Raw genomic sequence first — 18,634 nt, 5'->3', positions numbered from 1 at the left:
CGAGGCCGGTCGGTAGCCGCTTGTTCTCCTGTCACAGCCGTTCATGTTATCCGATGATATCCAACTTACAAGAAAAAATGAAGTTACCAAGAGTTGTTAGGAACGGAGCACGTTGGTAACTCTGTGACAGCGTGCACAGGGATAACAGTCTCTCAAACAGCACCATCTTGCTGCCTCCACCACTACCTCCCTCCCTCCCTCCCTCTGCTGCAGCGCTGACCTCCACCTCCCGCGGCTACTGCAGACTGACAGCCGTGGCTGCAGCCCTCAGCTCCGGACGGACACCGACAGCTGCGGCCGCCCCAACCCCCGCCTCCGCCCCGGGGCTGATCTAGTTTCAGCCGCGCCGGCCCTGCCGCTCAGACGCCGGCTGCCGCTGCAACGAGCAGTGCTTCGCTCCACAGCACAGTCTGTAGTTCCCCAGCGGCCCGGTCCCCAGCCCACCCCCGGTCCCCCCACCGACCCAGCGGCCCGGTCTCCAGCCCACCCCCGCGGCCTGGTCCCCACCCCAGCGGCCCGGTCTCCAGCCCACCCCCGGTCCCACCACCGACCCAGCGGCCCGGTCTCCAGCCCACCCCCGCGGCCTGGTCCCCACCCCAGCGGCCCGGTCTCCAGCCCACCCCCGCGGCCTGGTCCCCACCCCAGCGGCCCGGTCTCCAGCCCAGCGGCCCGGTCTCCAGCCCACCCCCGCGGCCTGGTCCCCACCCCAGCGGCCCGGTCTCCAGCCCAGCGGCCCGGTCTCCAGCCCACCCCCGCGGCCTGGTCCCCACCCCAGCGGCCCGGTCTCCAGCCCACCCCCGCGGCCCGGTCCCCAGCCCACCCCCGGTCCCCCCCACCGACCCAGCGGCCCGGTCTCCAGCCCACCCCCGCGGCCCGGTCCCCAGCCCACCCCCGGTCCCCCCCACCGACCCAGCGGCCCGGTCTCCAGCCCACCCCCGCGGCCTGGTCCCCACCCCAGCGGCCCGGTCTCCAGCCCACCCCCGCGGCCTGGTCCCCACCCCAGCGGCCTGGTCCCCACCCCAGCGGCCCGGTCTCCAGCCCACCCCCGCGGCCTGGTCCCCACCCCAGCGGCCTGGTCCCCACCCCAGCGGCCCGGTCTCCACCCCCGCGGCCTGGTCCCCACCCCAGCGCCCGGACTCCCCACCGACCCCAGCCCACCCCCGCGGCCTGGTCCCCACCCCAGCGGCCCGGTCTCCACCCCCGCGGCCTGGTCCCCACCCCAGCGCCCGGACTCCCCACCGACCCCAGCCCACCCCAGCGGCCCGGTCTCCAGCCCAGCGGCCCGGTCTCCAGCCCACCCCCGCGGCCTGGTCCCCACCCCAGCGCCCGGACTCCCCACCGACCCCAGCCCACCCCCGGTCCCCATCTCCCCGGACCGCCCTGCGCCCCCACAGCCCGGTCCCCCCATCGACCCCGCGGCCCCGTCCTCCCCGCTGCCCGGTCTCCACCCCAGCCCCGCTGCCCGGTCTCCACCCCAGCCCCCGGTCTCCACCCCAGCCCCCGGTCTCCACCCCAGCCCCGCGGCCCGGTCCCCATCTCCCCGCTCTGTCTGTCTGTCTGTCTGTCTGTCCGGTCCCACCCCGTGCCCCCGGCCTGGCGATGGGCCAGGACCAGACCAAGCAGCAGATTGAGAAGGGCCTCCGCCTGTACCGCTCCAACGACACCGCCAAGGCGCTGCTGACATGGAACCAGGTGCTGCTGAAGAGCAGCGAGGCGCCGGGCAGGTTCCGGGCCCTGGGCTGCCTGATCACGGCTCACTCAGAGATGGGTCAGTACCAGGACATGATGCGGCTGGCCCTGGGGCAGACCGAGGTGGCGCGGCAGATGGGCGACCCTGACGCCCTCACCGAGTCCTACCTCAACCTGGCCCGCAGCAACGAGAAGATGTGCCACTTCGCCAAGACCATCGCCTACTGCAAGACGTGCCTGGGCACCCAGGGCGGCTCGGCGGGGCTGCGGCTCAACGGCCAGGTGTGCCTCAGTATGGGCAACGCCTACCTGGGCCTCAGCGCCTTCCAGAAGGCCCTGGAGTGCTTCGAGAAGGCGCTGCGCTACGCCCACAGCAACGACGACAAGATGCTCGAGTGCCGCGTGTGCTGCAGCCTGGGCGGCTTCTATGTGCAGCTGAAGGACTACGAGAAGGCGCTCTTCTTCCCCTGCAAGGCGGTCGAGCTGGTCACCGACTACGGCAAGGGCTGGAGCCTCAAGTACAAGGCCATGAGCCAGTATCACATGGCGACGGCCTACCGCAAGCTCTGCCGCTTGGAGGATGCCATGGGCTGCTGCGAGGTCAGTGGACGGCCCTGGCTGGGGAAAATGGATGGGGAGAGAGAAGGGCCAGGGGTGGGGAATGTGGAGGGGAGAGAGGGGGCAGGGTGGGGAAAGTGGAGGGGGCAGGGTAGGGAAAGTGGAGGGGAGATAGAAGGGCCAGGGGTGGGGAATGTGGAGGGGGAGAGGGTAGGGAAAGGGGAGAGGGGGTGGGGAAAGTGGACGGAGAGAGGGGGCAGGGGTGGGGAAAGTGGAGGGAGAGAGGGGGCAGGGGTGGGGAAAGTGGAGGGAGAGAGGGGTGGGGAAAGTGGAGGGAGAGAGGGGGTGGGGAAAGTGGAGGGAGAGAGGAGGGAGGGAGAGAGGAGGCAGGGGTGGGGAAAGTGGAGGGAGAGAGGGGGTGGGGAAAGGGGAGGGAGAGAGGAGGGAGGGAGAGAGGGGGCAGGGGTGGGGAAAGTGGAGGGAGAGAGGGGGTGGGGAAAGGGGAGGGAGAGAGGAGGGAGGGAGAGAGGGGGCAGGGGTGGGGAAAGTGGACGGAGAGAGGAGGGAGAGCGGGGGCAGGGGTGGGGAAAGTGGAGGGAGAGAAGGGGGCAGGGGTGGGGAAAGTGGAGGGAGAGAGGGGGCAGGGGTGGGGAAAGTGGAGGGAGAGAGGGGGCAGGGTGGGGAAAGTAGAGGGGGGGCAGGGGTAGGGAAAGTGGACGGAGAGAGGAGGGAGAGCGGGGGCAGGGGTGGGGAAAGTGGAGGGAGAGAGGGGGCAGGGTGGGGAAAGTGGAGGGAGAGAGGGGGCAGGGTGGGGAAAGTGGAGGGAGAGAAGGGGCAGGGTGGGGAAAGTGGAGGGAGAGAGGGGGCAGGGGTGGGGAAAGTGGAGGGAGAGAGGGGGCAGGGGTGGGGAAAGTGGAGGGAGAGAGGAGGGCGGGGTGCTATGGGGAAAGTGGAGGGGGATGGATGGAAGGAGGGAGAGTAGAATGGGGAAAGTTGAGGGGAGAGATGGGGGGATGGATGGATGGAAGGAGGGAGAGAGTAGAGTGGGGAAAGTTGAGAGGAGAGATGGGGGATGGATGGAGGGAGAGAGGGGGGTGGGGTGGTGTGGGGAAAGTGGAGGGCGATGGATGAATGGAAGGAGAGAGTGGAGTGTGGTAGGTTGGAGGGAGAGAGGGGGGCCGGTGTGCTCTTTGAAAGGTGGGATCTGATGCATTGAGGAAGGTAGGGAGCTTGGTGTGCAAGTGTGAAAGCTCTCCAAGCAAGGCAGTAAAAGTAGATGGGGTGGTGAAGAAGTCATAGAGAATCCCTTCAAAGGAGCATGGGGGATTAGGTACAACTTTGGAGCCGTAGAAACACAGGACACAAAGTACTCCATTAACTGAATGGGTCGGGCAGTATCTGCAGAATATGGATAGGTGACGTTTTGGGTCGGGGCACTTCTGCCTGATTGTAGGTAGGAAAGCAAAGCTGGGAGAGACGAGAGGCAGGACAAAGCATAGCAGGTAATGGGTGGGCACAGGCCGGGGGGAGGGGGATGAGAGACAGGTGGTTTGAACAAAGACCAGAGATTAAAGCAGATGGGGCGAATTGAAGATTTACAAATTGAGAAGCCAGAGGAAGGAATGTAGGAGGCAGAGTGGGGGAGGGAAGAAATAGGTGGGTCCAGCGGAGAGGGAAACATCGGAGGTCTGGGCGAGAAAGGGTAAGGTGGGGGTTAACATAGAAAATAGGTGAAGCAGGAGGCCATTTGGCCCTTTGAGCCAGCACTGCCTTTCTTTGTGATCTTGGCTGATCATCCACAATCAGTAACCCGTGCCTGCCCTCTCCCCATATCCCTTGATTCCACTAGCCCCTAGAGCTCTATCTAACTCTCTTTTAAATCCATCCAGTGTATTGGCCTCCACTGCCCTCTGTGGCAGAGAATTCCACAAATTCACAACTCTCTGGGTGAAAATGTTTTTTTCTCACCTCAGTTTTAAATGACCTCCTCTTTATTCTTAGACTGTGGCCCCTGGTTCTGGACTCCCCCAACGTTGGGAACATTTTTCCAGCATCTGCCTTGTCCAGTACTTTTATAATTTTATACGTTTCTATAAGATTCCCTCTCATCCTAAATTCCAGTGAATACAAGCCCAGTCTTTCCAATCTTTCCTCATATGACAGTCCCACCATCCTGGGGATTAACCTCGTGAACCTACGCTGCACTGCCTCAATAGCAAGGATGTCCTTCCCCAAATTAGGAGAACAAAACTGCACACAATACTCCTGATGTGGTCTCACCAGGGCCCTATACAACTGCAGAAGGACCTCTTTACTCCCAACACTCAAATCCTCTCGTTATGAAGGCCAACATGCCATTAGCTTTCTTCGCTGCCTGCTGTATGTGCATGCTTACTTTCAGTGACTGGTGTACAAGGACACCCAGGTCTCGTTGCACTTCCCTTTTACCTAATCTGGCACCATTGAGATAATAATCTGCCACCTTGTTTTTGCCGGGTTGTTAAAGGTTACCTAAAATTGGAGAATTCAATGTTCATACCTATTGTGTTGTAAGCTACCCAAGCAGAATATGAGGTGTTGTTTCACCAGCTTGCGTGTGGCTTCACTCTGGCAATGGAGCAGGCCCAGGACAGAAATGTCATTACGGGAATGGGAAGCGGAGTTAAAATAGTTAGCAACCCGGGAGATCCAGTAGGTCTTGTCAGACCAAGTATAAGTGTTCCGCGAAATGGTTGCTGAGTCTGTGTTTGGTCTTGTCGATATACAGGAGCCCCCTAGGGAACACCAGCTGCAGTAGATGTGGTTAGAGAGAGGAGGTGCACGTGAATCTCTGTCTCAGCTGGGAAGGCTGCTGGTGACCCTGGATGGAGGCAAGGGAGGAGATCTTGAGCCAGGTGTTGCATCTCCTGTGGTGGCAAGGGAAAGTACCTGGGATGGGGATGGTGTGGGTGAGGGGATAGTCAGCGCAGCCTTGTATGTGGAAGATCATGTCTCACAAATCTGATTTCGTTTTTTGAAGACGTGACCAAAAAGTTTAATAAGGGCAGTGCTGTAGATGTTGTATATTTGGATTTCAGCGAGGCATTTGACAAGGTTCCACATGGTAGGCTGCTCTGGAAGGTTAGATCCCACTAGATCCAAGGAAAGATAGCTGACTGGATAGAAAATTGGCTTTATGGAAAGAAGCAGAGGGTGATGGTGGATGGTTGCTTTTCAGACTTGAGGCCTGTGACTAGTGGTGTGTCTCAGGATTTGGTGCTGGGCCCATTGCTGTTTGGGTCAGGGATGTTTCTCTTCCTCAGGAGTCGATGAAGATCGCCCTGCAGCACCGAGACCGCCCCCTGCAGGCCCTCTGCCTGATGTGTTTTGCGGACATCCATCGCCAGAGCTCCAAAGTCGAGGTAAGGACGCGCCTATCCCCTCCCCGCTCCCCTAATGTGCTGGTCAACCTGAGGCTCTGAATAAACCATTGATGTCCCACCATCAACATCACACCTCACAGATCTGGGAGTTCTGGACAGCGTGAACCTGAGGCACTGCATTATGTGAGGCTCACAGACTGGAGAACAGAGTGTGTCATTTACAGTTAGTTACAGGTCCGTAACGGAACTAACAGCAAACCTTCCTCTGCCCATATTGTAGTGCAGCATTAAAATGACCACAAGCACTTGCAGGTGTAACTAACACCAGGCTTCTCCTGTTAGCATTGTAGCCTATACTTAATTGTATCTTTTCCTGCCTGTAACAGCAGCCTCTCCACTCTGCCTGTAACAGCAGCCTCTCCACTCTCCTGTAATGGCAGCCTCTCCACTCTGCCTGTAACTGGCAGCCAGTACGTTCTCCCTGTGATCGTGTGGGTTTCCTCTGTGTGCTTGGTTTCCTCCCACATTCGAATGACGTGCAGGTTTGTAGTTCTGTAACTTGTCTCAAGTGCATAGAATATAACGTGTATGGGTGATTATTGGTTGGCATGGACATGGTGGGCCGAAGGGCCTGTTTCCATGCTGTATCTAAACTAAACCAAAATCTAAACACCCCCTCATCCACACCCTTTTGTTGACGCTCATTCCTCTTCAAACCAGGACAGGACCTTCACTGTAAATGGTAGGGTCTTGGGGAGAGTTGCAGAGCAGATGGGTCTCGGAGTGCAGGTATGTAGTTCATTGAAAATGCAGTCACGGGTACAGTGCCCTTGATAATGTTTGGGACAAAGATCCATCATTTATTTATTTGCCTCTGTACTCCACAATTTGAGATTTGGATGACTTGGATGAAGGGATTAAAAGTACCATTAGCAAATTTGCAGATGATACAAAGCTGGGTGGTAGTGTGAACTGTGAGGAAGATGCTATGAGGTTGCAGGGTGACTTGGACAGGTTGTGTGAGTGGGCGGATGCATGGCAGATGCAGTTTAATCTGGATAAGTGTGAGGTTATCCACTTTGGTAGTAAGAATAGGAAGGCAGAGTATTATCTGAATGGTGTCAAGTTAGGAAAAGGAACGTACAACGAGATCTGGGTGTCCTAGTGCATCAGTCACTGAAAGGAAGCATGCAGGTACAGCAGGCAGTGAAGAAAGCCAATGGAATGTTGGCCTTCATAACAAGAGGAGTTGAGTATAGCAGCAAAGAGGTCCTTCTGCAGTTGTACAGGGCCCTAGTGAGACCGCACCTGGAGTACTGTGTGCAGTTTTTGTCTCCAAATTTGTGGAAGGATATTCTTGCTATTGAGGGCGTGCAGCGTAGGTTTACTAGGTTAATTCCCGGAATGGCAAGACTGTCATATGTTGAAAGACTGGAGTGACAAGACTTGTATACACTGGAATTTAGAAGGATGAGAGGAGATCTTATCGAAACGTATAAGATTATTAAGGGGTTGGACACGTTAGAGGCAGGAAACATGTTCCCAATGTTGGGGGAGTCCAGAACAAGGGGCCACAGTTTACGAATATGTGGTTAGAGTGCACATGTGGTTAGAGTGCACATTGTAAGATTTTAATATAGGCCATTTTTACACATTTTGGTTTCACCATGTAGAAATTACAGCAGTGTTTATACATAGTCCCCCCATTTCAGGGCACCATAATGTTTGGGACACAGCAATGTCATGTAAATGAAAGTAGTCATGTTTAGTATTTTGTTGCATATCCTTTGCTTGCAATGACTGCTTTTTTTGATGTCTGCGATTCATGGACTGCGATTCTGCCAGGCCTGTATTGCAGCCATCTTTAGCTTATGCTTGTTTTGGGGGCTAGTCCCCTTCAGTTCTCTCTCCAGCATATAAAAGGCATGCTCAACTGGGTTCAGATCGGGTGGTTATCTTGGCCACTCAAGAACTGACCAGTTTTTAGCTTTGAAAAACTTCTTTGGTACTTTAGCAGTATGTTTGGGATCATTGTCTTGCTGTAGAATGAACTGCCAGCCAATGAGTTTTGAGGCATTTGTTTGACCTTGAGCAAATGGCACAACTTTGGTCCTCGTGGTGATAAATACCAATAAAAGTTTCCAAAGGTGATGGAAAGACTGGAGGAAAGACTAGGTGCTGAGAGCTCTCTTATACCTGCATTAAGGAGGCACCTGAGCAATTACAAACGCCTGTGAAGCCATGTGTCCCAAACATTTTGGTGCCCTGAAATGGGGGGGACTATGTATAAACACTGCTGTAATTTCCACATGGTGAAACCAAAATGTATAAAAATGGCCTTTAATAAAATCTGACAATGTGCACTTTAACCACATGTGATTTTGTTCCTATTACAAATCTCAAATTGTGGAGTACAGAGGCAAATAAATAAATGAATGGTGTCTGCCTCAAACAGTATGGAGGGCACTGTATGTAGTTCCTTGAAAATGCAGTCACAGGTATATAGGGTGGTCAAGAAGGCTTTCTGTACATTGGCCATCAGTCAAAGTATTGAGTATGGAGAAACAAAGAACTGCAGATGCTGATTTATACCAAAGACAGACAAAAGGTGCTGGAGTAACTCGAGGGGTCAGGCAGCATCTCTGGAGAAAATGTTTAGGTGACGTTTCGGGTTGGGACCTACTTTAGACAGTGCCTATTGAGCATGGAGGTTGGGATGCTACGGGGGTTGTCATTACGGAGTCTCTACGTTTTCCCCTTGACCTGCGTGGGTTTTCCCCGGGATCTCTGGTTTCCTCCCACATTTAAAGGCGTCCAGGTTTGTAGGTTAATTGGTTTGGTAAAATTGTAAGTTGTCCATAGTGTGTATAGAATAGTGTTAATGTGCGGGGATCACTGGTTATTGCGGACTTGGTGTGCTGAACAGCCTGTTTCCGCCCTGTATCTCTAAATTGAAACTAGTAGTGTTGTGAAATCACACAGATTTTTGTCGCACAGACATTATAAACCCCCACCCATGTCACACATGTGCAGTCTCCAGTGGATCTTCAGTGAGGTGTGAACACCGGTCAGTGTGACTGAGCCTCCTGGTGTTGGTGACCCCTGCCTTCTTTTGCAGAAAGCAATTCCGCGATACGACTCTTCACGGAACATCATGAGAGATATTGGTAACCGTCTGGGCCAGGCCCAGGCGCTGCTGGGCATTGCCAAGTGTTGGCTGATAGAGAAGGATGCAGACAAGGTAGGAGAGAGTAAAGGAGGTCAGTACCCCCTAGTTCATCTCGCTGAGGGTGAGGGGGGGAGTAGCTGGGGCAGTGTGCAGGGCAGCTGCGGTTATAATGATGCGTCCGCCACCAACCAAAGCACCTGGAAGGCAGGACATAGACACAGCTGGCTGAGGGTGAGGGAGTGGGTGAAAGTGAGAGAGAGGAAGGTTGGGAGGGTGTGCGTGAGGGGTGGGTAAAGGTGGGAGGGTGTGCGTGAGGCGGTGGGTAAAGGTGGGTGAGGGAGATGGAAGGGGGTGGGGGCAGTGGAGAGGGAGAGGCTAGAGAAGGGGCGGGGGTGAAAGACGGGCATGGGCAACAGTTGGTGGGGTTCCAGTAACCCAGGAGGTGGATGTGCTGAGAGTGGGTACAGCGAGTCAGAGTTTCGATGGGTCCAGGGAAGAGGATACGTGTTTTACCCCAAACCCTTGCCAACGGAGAACGTGTGTGTGATTCAAATGGCCTCACGGTGCCAAACGCATTGTGTGGAGGTCTCGGTGTGCATGTAAAACTGGCTGCCTCACCTCCCTTCCCGGCGCTCTGGTTCCCCCACCACGTCTCGGTGCCCAGTTTCCCCTCACCACCATCACTCCCCGGCTCTCTGCTTTACCCGCACCCTCTGCCCCAGTGCTCTCTCTCCCTGCCCTGCCATCCTCCCTCCATTTTTTAGCTCAACCCATAATGCCTCAGTGGACATTCCCACCAGTGTGTCCTCTCCGGGTACTGCGTGACGTTCTCCCCGATTAGCAAAGCAACTCCTCCACCTCTTTAACCCCTCTCTATATCTCGTGTGAAACGTCCAGACCCAGGCACGTTGAGCTGCCAGTCGTGCCCCTCTTACAATCACGTTTCAGTAATGATCACATTACAATTCTGAGCACTGATCCAGGCTCTCAGTTCATCAACTTTACCCACTGAGAATCGAAGTAAACACTTCAACCCTTCATTATCCTCGTATTCACAAACCTTTCCCTGCCTGTCCTTCCTTTGATACTTATCATATCCTCCACTTTCTCATCAGCCATTCCATTTGCTGACCTGCAGCTCTGGTTCCCGCTCCCCTGTCATTGTAGTTTAAACCCTCACGAGTATCACAAGCAAACCTCCCTGCAAGGTTGTTGGTGCCCCTCCAGGTTAGGTGCAACACGTACGTCTCTCTTGTGCAGGTCACCTCTGCCCCAGAAGTGATCCCAATGGTCCATAAATCTGGATCCCTGTCCCAAGCAGCAACTCCTCAGCCACGCATTCATCTGCCCCATCCTCGTATTGCTACCCTCACAAGCATGTGGCACTGGTAGTAATCCAGAGATTACTGCCCTCAAGGTCCTGCATTTTAACCTTTTGTGTAACTGCCCATATTCACTCCGCAGGTCCTCATTCCTTTATCTACCTGTGTCATTTATACCATATGTCACACACAGATTCACACACTGCATCTCTCCAGGGTTTACTCTACACAACACCAATATCCTTGACTTACACTCACTCCTGAAGCTAAACTGCATGTCGTATCTGAAATAGCACTGCATCTCACCCAGGGACTTACCCTGCCATCCCCACCCCCACTTCCCAGGGTCCAGTCTGCTCTCCTCATTTTACACTGCCGAGTACGTCAATCACTCCTAGGTTGACATTGTGTGTCACTCACCAAAGTGTTCTTTTTGTTTTGTAGAGTTTAGAGGTTGTACGTAAAGCAGAGGAAGTGGCAGAAGAAGTCGGAAATAAGGTAACAGGTGATGTGGAATCAGCCAATGAGCATCTCACTGTGTTGGGGGGCCAACAAGTTTCGGGCTGACCAAAAAGCATCTTTCACTGGGATGATGGTCTCCCACTTGCACATGATGTCCGTCTCTGAATGTGTTTGTGGGAACAGCCTGTGAATCAGAGAGTCCTCTGGTACGGAGCAGTTTGGGATGAACCGCGACAAGGTCCCATGCATCATTCTCTTTGCAAACTCACACCCGGCCAAGAGGTGGACAACCGTCTCCTCTCCTTAGCGACTGTCCCGAGGGAAGCTTGCATTGCAGTAAGATTCCAGCGGTACAGGAAGGCTCTGACTAGAAGGGCCCTTCTCACTGCCAGCCAAGCAAGGTCTTGTTGCTTGTTGATGAGTTCTGGCAATGAGGTATTTTGCTAGGCAGTCTGCTCAGGGAAGCATGCTGCCGAATCCATTAAGTGCCTGCAGTATGTTCTGTGCTGACCATTGCCCAATGCATTTTTGCTCAAAGGTGTTGGTTTGGAAGAGCCTTTCCACCAAGGACAAGTGGTGCAGCAATGTCCAGCTGACACATTGCACAGCATTGGTGCCAGGCCCATCTTTTGCAAAACCAGGGAGTTGTAGAACCTCAACAGGTATTAACACTGGTTCTACGCACAGCTTAACGCAGCCACACATGAAGGTGGCGATCATGGTGAGGGCGATGTTGGGCATGTTTTTGCCTTCATCGTCTACTGACGTGCATCGTGACAAGTCAGATCTGCTCCATCTTTGATCCGGATTGCTGTCTGTTGATGAGGAAGTTAAATGATCCAGTTGCAGAGGGATGCACAGGGACACAGTTGTGAGAGCATGGAGGGGATGATTGTGTTGAATGCCGAGCTGCAGTCTATGAACACCAGCCTGACGTATGTGACCCAGGGCGAGATCACTGTGACCCAGAGCGAGATCGCCGTGACCCAGGGCGAGATCGCCGTGACCCAGGGCGTGGGATCACCGTGACCCAGGGCGTGAGATCACTGACCCAGGGTGGGATCACAAAATGCTGGAGTAACTCAGCGGGTCAGGCAGCATCTCAGGCGAGAAGAAATGGGTGACGTTTCGGGTCGAAACCCTTTTTCAGACTGATGTCAGGGGAGGGAGCAGGACAAAGATAGGATGTAGTGGGAGACAGGAAGACAGTGGGAGAACTGGGAAGGGGGAGAGGAAAGGGAGGGACAGTGGAATTATCTGAATTTGGAGAAGTCAATGTTCATAATGCTGGGGTGTAAGCTGCCCAAGCAGAAATATGAGATGCTGTTCCTCCAATTTGCGGTGGGCCTCACTATGATAATGGAGGAGGCCCATGAGAGAAAGGTCAGACTGGGAGTGGGAGGGGAAGTGCTGAGCCACTGGGAGATCAGGTTGGTGAAGGCGGACTGAGCAAAGGTGTTGAGCGAAACGATCGCCGAGCCTGCGTTTGGTCTCGCCTATGTAGGGAAGTTGACATCTGGAGCAGCGGATGCAATAGATGAGGTTGGAGGAGGTGCAGGTGAACCTCTGTCTCACCTGAAAAGACTGTTTGGGTCCTTGGATGGAGTCGAGAGGGGAGGTAAAGGGACAGGTGTTGCATCTCCTGCGGTTGCAGGGGAAAGTACCTGGGGGTGGTTTGGGTAGGAAGGGACGAGTGGACAATGGAGTTACGGAGGGAACGGTATCTGTGGAAAGCAGAAAGGGGAGGAGATGGGAAGATGTGGCCAGTAGTGGGATCCCGTTGGAGGTGACGGAAATGTTGGAGGATAATTTGTTGTATACGCTGGCTGATGGGGTGGAAGGTGAGAACGAGGGGGACTATCCTTGGTACGAATGGGAAGAGGGGGAGTAAGAGCGGAGCTGTGGGATACAGAGGAGGTCCTCGTGAGAGCCTCATCTGTAATGGAAGAGGGGAACACCCGTTTCCTAAACAATGAGGACATCTCTGATTCTCTAGTATGAAAGATCACTGTGACCCAGGGTGAGGGGATTGTGAGAAGTCCACTTGATACACTTTGAGTGATGCAGAGTGACCTCGTGCTTGGTGGGGTCGTGTCACGTCAGCCCTCTCGGGACAGTCCACATGAGAGCCCTGTGTGTTACAGTGGCTTGCTCCCCAGGACACGGCCAACTGTGTCTGAGACTGCGGCATGTCTGCGTCCCTGTCCACGTGAACCTTGTTGTGAAACAGAGTTCACTTGTGGTTTGACTGATCGTATTGAACCAGGGAAACGGTCCTGGACCTGGGATGTGAGTGAGTGGGCAGTGTGACCAAGGCTGGGTGTTCCACATGACAACATAGGTTGTGGGGACGGAGGTTTGTGTGAAAGGAAGGCCAAACAGTAAGAGGAGGTGTGGCCAGTGTCTTCACCACCTGTCTTTTTGAGCTTGTCTCAGACTTTACATCTTTGCACGTTTGTCTCTATGTCTGTCTCTGTGCCTGCAATATGTGAATTGGTACCTGTGTGCGTCTGTGCTTTTAATTCCCTATATATGTGTGTAAATATGCTTTTGCGTAGTGGTTACCTGTTGTATGTGTACTGTGAATGCATGTTTTAGTGTGGGTGTCTCCATATGTGAATCCTTGGGTAGCCGTGTGCATTTGTACGTGTCTGTGTTTATCTCTAGGTGCTGTGAGTGTCTGTGTGAGCATCTTTGTGTCCAGCTGCTTGTCTGTCTGTGCGCGTAGTGCTGCTGATGTCCACCTTCTGTGCCCCCTCCAGCTGCTCCTGCTAAAGGCGCACTGCTTGTGCGAGGCCATTTATCGAGCCAAAGGTTCCCAACAACTTCTCCGAGACCATGTTGTCAAGTTCCACGAGTGTATGGAGGACATGGAGTTGTACTGTGGGTTGTGTGGCGAGTCGATCGGCGACAAGAACTCCCAGCTCCAGGCGCTACCGTGTTCCCACCTCTTTCATCTCAAGTGAGTAAATGTCCAGTTAAACACTGGAACCAGGAGACCAGTGTTGCTACAAGTTCTGTTCCACCACTGACTCCATCCCCCCCCCCCCCCCCACCCGTGACTAAAACACGTAGACTTTTTGCAATCATGATGTCATTTCTAACCCAGTGGTGGTTTCTTGATAAAACAATGACTTGGTTTTAACATGTCAGCTCCTTGCATGTTCTCTCCATTCTGTACCTGCCCCAGCTTTATATCCATTCTAAATATCTTGGCTCTTCTAACTTTGGGCACTTGCTGATCCAGTTTTACGCACTCAAACCAATGGCAGGCATGACTTCTGTAGACAAGGCCCCTAGCTCCTGAGTTCCTTCCTAAACATATGGAAATGGCTCCTTCCCATTTATTTTAAATCATCACCTCATATACGTCTCAGTTACTTCCTCCTCTGTTCCAAAGAAAATAAGCACAAACTACCCAATCTTTCCTCAGTATGTTCAGTCCTGGCACCATCCTGATATGTCTTCTCTGCACCCTCTCCAGCAAGTCAGGTCTTTCCTGTAAAGTAGCGAGAAGCATTGCAAGAAGGAACTGCCTCCCCCAGTCTGATGAAGGGTCTCGATCCGAAATGTCGCCTATTCCTTTTCTCTATAGGTGCCGTCTGACCCCCTGAGTTACTCCAGCATTTTGTGTCTATCTTTGAGAAGAATTGTAAGTTTTGCTCAAACTTGGCCCAATTAGTGAAAGAACATAGAACAGCACAGGAACAGGCCTATCAGCCCACCACATCTGTGTTGAATATGATCCCTAGATAAACTAATCTCCTCTGCCTGCACGTGATCCATTCCCTGCATCTCCATGTGCCTATTTAAAACCACATAAATGGCATTATCATATCTGCCTCCACCACTCCCTGGCAGTGCATCCCCCTTACACTTTGCCCCTTTCAACTTAAAACTTTGACTCTACATTTTGACATTTCCACAATGGGGGAAAAAGCTTCCAACTGTCTTCACTACCCATGCCTCTCATAATTTTGTAGATTTCCATCATGTCTCCCCTCAATTTCAGGCCTTCCAGAGAAAACAATCCAAGTCTGATGTATAGAGTTGTACCCTAACCTTGCTGTTCCGACACCCTGTTCATCCTGCATGTCCTCTCAAAACAGCTTATTGACCATCTTTTAAGACTATCCCTCCACAACACTCCACATCCTGCTATTTACTATATGTTCTCTTGCTTTGTAGCCCTTCCTCGTCCTCCCCCAAAGTGCATCACTTTTCCAGATTAAACTCCATTTAACAATTTTTCTCATCTGCATCCTCCTGCAGTCTAATGTTTTCACCTCGTTGCCAACCACACAAACAATTCTTGTTCCATTGCCAAACGTTGTCATTTTTAAGTCTAAATCATTCATCTATTATAAAGAAATAGAATTCACATATAAATACATGGATCTTGCAGCAAGGCTGATGCTGTCATTTACATGGCATGGTAAATTTACTTTTGATAGTATATGGGAAAGGTGCATCTTGCTATTGGCTTATTATTATCAATACAATACAATACAATACAATATATCTTTATTGTCATTGTACCCAGGGGTACAACGAGATTGGGAATGCGCCTCCCATACGATGCAATAATTTAAGCAATTTAGACAACAGCAACCCAACGAAACAAATGTAACAGTTTTAGACAGGGTAAAGTGCAAGTTGATCTATGCGTTGTGACCATCCGGCTCTGCAGGACCACATGTACTGAGATAAGTCAAAAACATGTTTTGCAAGCTAACCAAGTAAATCATGCCATTCATGAGTCCAATCATGATGCAAAAGAGAAAATAAACAGTGTGTGGGAAAGTGTGTGGGAAAGAACTGCAGATGCTGGTTTAAATCGAAGGTAGACACAAAACGCTGGAGTAACTCAGCGGAATAGGCAGCATCTCTGGAGAGAAGGAATGGGTGACGTTTCAGGTCGAGACCCTTCACATTGATCGTGTTACAGCTACAAGGAAATTGCACATTTTTAAAAAAAACCTCTAATGGCTGCAACTAGGTTAGGTATTGCCCAGAACAATTATCACAATGGAGTAAGTCATTTAACTGTAATTTACTGATTTACTTTGCACTTGAAGCATCATCGTAAAACTCTTCACCGCACGATTTGGCTCGGGACTGCCCACGGTGTCCAGAGATAGCAGCTGCCCGGGAAGTTTGGGACTCTGCGGCCATCTCTCACGGGGAAAATCCAAGCCAAAGCCATTTAGGCCGGGTCACAATCGGGAAGTGGAGGAAGCTTGACTGAGAACTCCTGCCAGTCAGTAAGGGATCATACACAACCAACCATTTCTAATCATCCACCCTCTTGTTCCAGATGTTTACAAACCAGTGGAACCAGGGGTTGCCCAAACTGCAGGCGGTCATCTGTGAAGCCAGGTTACGTGTGACCAGGGAGTCCCACTCACGCCAGAACACGTGAAGACGAACCCTTGTTTTGGCATCAGCCACGAGTCATGGATTCAGAGTGTAGAAGGCAGCAAAACTTCCGGGGAAGATAATCCCTGATCGTATCTCACCAGAGTCAGAAGTTAGCTCACTCCCCAGTGAGACCTCGGCCAAAGACCGCATTAGGGTCGGATCAGAGGTTGGAAACCAAAACAATGGCCTTAGTTTGTGGGTCTTTTGGAGAATGGTGAAAACTCCTTGGGGCATCTGGCGCCAGGCGGTGGTGTGTGTGAGACTTGGTGTGGTTCATTGGGTCACCGTCTGAGCTCCCTGGTTCCTGCTCCCTCTGCGGCTGGAGATGCCAGTACTACGATCTGAAGGACTTGTGTGTTTGTTTATTATCAAGTGTACTGACGTACAGTGAAAAGCTGTAATTTGCATGCTATACAAACAGATCAGATATATGATACATAGATGCAATCATTTCACACTCGAGTACAATAGATAGACCAAAGGGAAGGTTCAGAATGCAAAATATGTCTCATTTTTAGATTAACATATCATAGCATTAAGCATGAGCAGGGAGCACCTCTTGTCTGATATTTGTTGAAACATTTCCTTTCTTGTGCCTAAAACAAAATGCTGGAGGAACTGGAGCAGTATCAGGGAAAGCTCTGAGGCAGGTCCCGACCTGAAACAGTGACTGTCGTTTACCCCCCACAGGTGGTTCCTCGAGAAGGTTGTTTTAGGCCCCAGATTCCACAACTGCAGTGTCCTCCTGAGTCTCCTCCTCAGTGGGGGTGGGCTGAGTGTGACGGGGGGCAAGGGCCGTGTGATTTGGGATGGAGAGGCAATCTCCACTTCATCCCCAACTGCACCCCAGCCACAACCTTGTCATGTACTGTCCCTGTGAATCCTGGCACTGCCTTCATCAGCAACCATGTCTTAGTCCAACATCTCATCCCGAAGGCTGACCTTCCCCCAACAACGTGACCTCAGACCCCACCTCATCCTCCCAACCTCACCCCATCCTGACAACGTTTCATCCATTGCACCACGACCATTAACAGCATTCCACAGCTGACTGCATCATGCTTCCGCCCCAAACTTTGGTGTGGACCTCCCTTAAAGGCTGTGACCCCCACTTCACCCCTGTCCTCTGCTGTTCCCCGACAGTCCCAGCCCTGACCGCCACAGTTGCAGCCACATGGCCGCCACAAGGCAGGGGACGACGGGAACCAGGAAAAATGCCCGTGCTCATTCCCACCCTTGTGAACACCAGCAGTCTTTCCAACATTCCCCTTCTGCTGATCGATCCCCAGCCAGTTTCCTAGATACAATCGGCTGATTCAAACCTTCCTTCCTTCCTTCCCCCTACCCCCACAGACTAAACCCACCCTCACAGCCCAACTCCAGAACCAAACCACCCCCATCAATCATGGCCCAACCCCAGAATAATGTTCCTTACTCACGGCCCAATCCCAACCGTAAGCTAACCCTACTTCCTCTCTCAATCAGATATACTGATCCTTCCATTACACTGCCCACTGGCTGCAATTCACCTGATCACACTGCCTGTGATTCTATTGATGCTGGATTACACGACTGTATGCACTCCACCTGATCACACTGTTACCTGTTTATACTTCCCCCTGATTAGACTAGCTGCTGATTACACCCCCACCCCCGATTATCATGACGCTTTAAACTGCCCGATTGTACAAACCCTCACTTGACTGCACTGTCACTTAATTCTACTGCTGCCTGATTACACTCCATCTGATCACATTGCTGCCTCATTACATTGACAGCTTATGATATTGTTGTTTGATTACATTATGGTTTGATTACGCTATGGTCTGATTAATCTGTTGCTTGATTAAATGCTGCTTGATTATATTCTGGCCTGATTAAATTGTTAACTGATGACACTATTGTTTGATTACACAGTGGTCTGATTAATTCTTGCCTGATTACACATTCTGATTACTGAAGATCCACACAAAATGCTCGAGTAACTCAGCGGGACAGGCAGCATCTGGAGAAGGGTCTCTATGTTATGGTAGGCCATTTAGAACGGAGATGAGGAAAAACTTTTTCAGTCAGAGGGTTGTAAATCTGTGGAATTCACTGCCTCAGAAGGCAGTGGAGGCCAATTCTCTGAATGCATTCAAGAGAGAGCTAGATACAGCTCTTAAGGATAGCGGAGTCAGGGGGTATGGGGAGAAGGCAGGAACGGAGTACTGATTGAGAATGATCAGCCATGATCACATTGAATGGTGGTGCTGGCTCGAATGGCCTACTCCTGCACCTCTATTGACCCGAGATGGCACCCATTCCTTCTCTCCAGAGATGCTGCCCGTCCCGCCCAAATTGGAGTATTGTGGAGCCGTATTGGATCCTTTCAACAACAACAAGACCACCCTGGAGAAAGTACAACGCTAAGCAGCCCACTTTGTATGTAATGACTACAAGCGCAAACCAAGCGTGAATAATATGCTGACTTCTCTCAGATGGGATACCCTAGAGCTCCGCAGAATCAGGCTAAGACTTATTGCAATTTACAAGGAGATTCACAAAATCACGCCATCAAATCATCCGTCATCCCAGAGCACCAACTGCCATGAAACAAGACACAATACTGCTCCAGACAACATCAATTTGCTAAATTTCAATAAACTTTG

At 52.2% G+C, this 18,634-nt stretch overlaps 1 protein-coding gene across 1 annotated transcript; it reads left to right on the top strand.

Annotated features, from left to right (window-relative positions):
* The first annotated feature begins 1,535 nt into the window (after positions 1–1,535).
* rapsn (receptor-associated protein of the synapse, 43kD) lies at positions 1,536–17,807 on the top strand. Its single transcript, XM_078414736.1, has 6 exons — positions 1,536–2,289; positions 5,550–5,648; positions 8,728–8,850; positions 10,545–10,598; positions 13,325–13,524; positions 15,880–17,807. The coding sequence occupies exons 1-6, from the start codon at positions 1,600–1,602 to the stop codon at positions 15,950–15,952; spliced, it is 1,239 nt and encodes a 412-aa protein (XP_078270862.1). The 5' UTR covers positions 1,536–1,599; the 3' UTR covers positions 15,953–17,807.
* The last annotated feature ends 827 nt before the right edge of the window (positions 17,808–18,634 follow it).

Source organism: Rhinoraja longicauda, chromosome 18, assembly GCF_053455715.1.
Source record: "Rhinoraja longicauda isolate Sanriku21f chromosome 18, sRhiLon1.1, whole genome shotgun sequence".
NCBI classification, from domain to species: domain Eukaryota; kingdom Metazoa; phylum Chordata; class Chondrichthyes; order Rajiformes; family Arhynchobatidae; genus Rhinoraja; species Rhinoraja longicauda.
The sequence above is the reverse complement of the archived record's forward strand: the minus strand, read 5'-3'. Positions and strand labels throughout refer to the sequence as shown.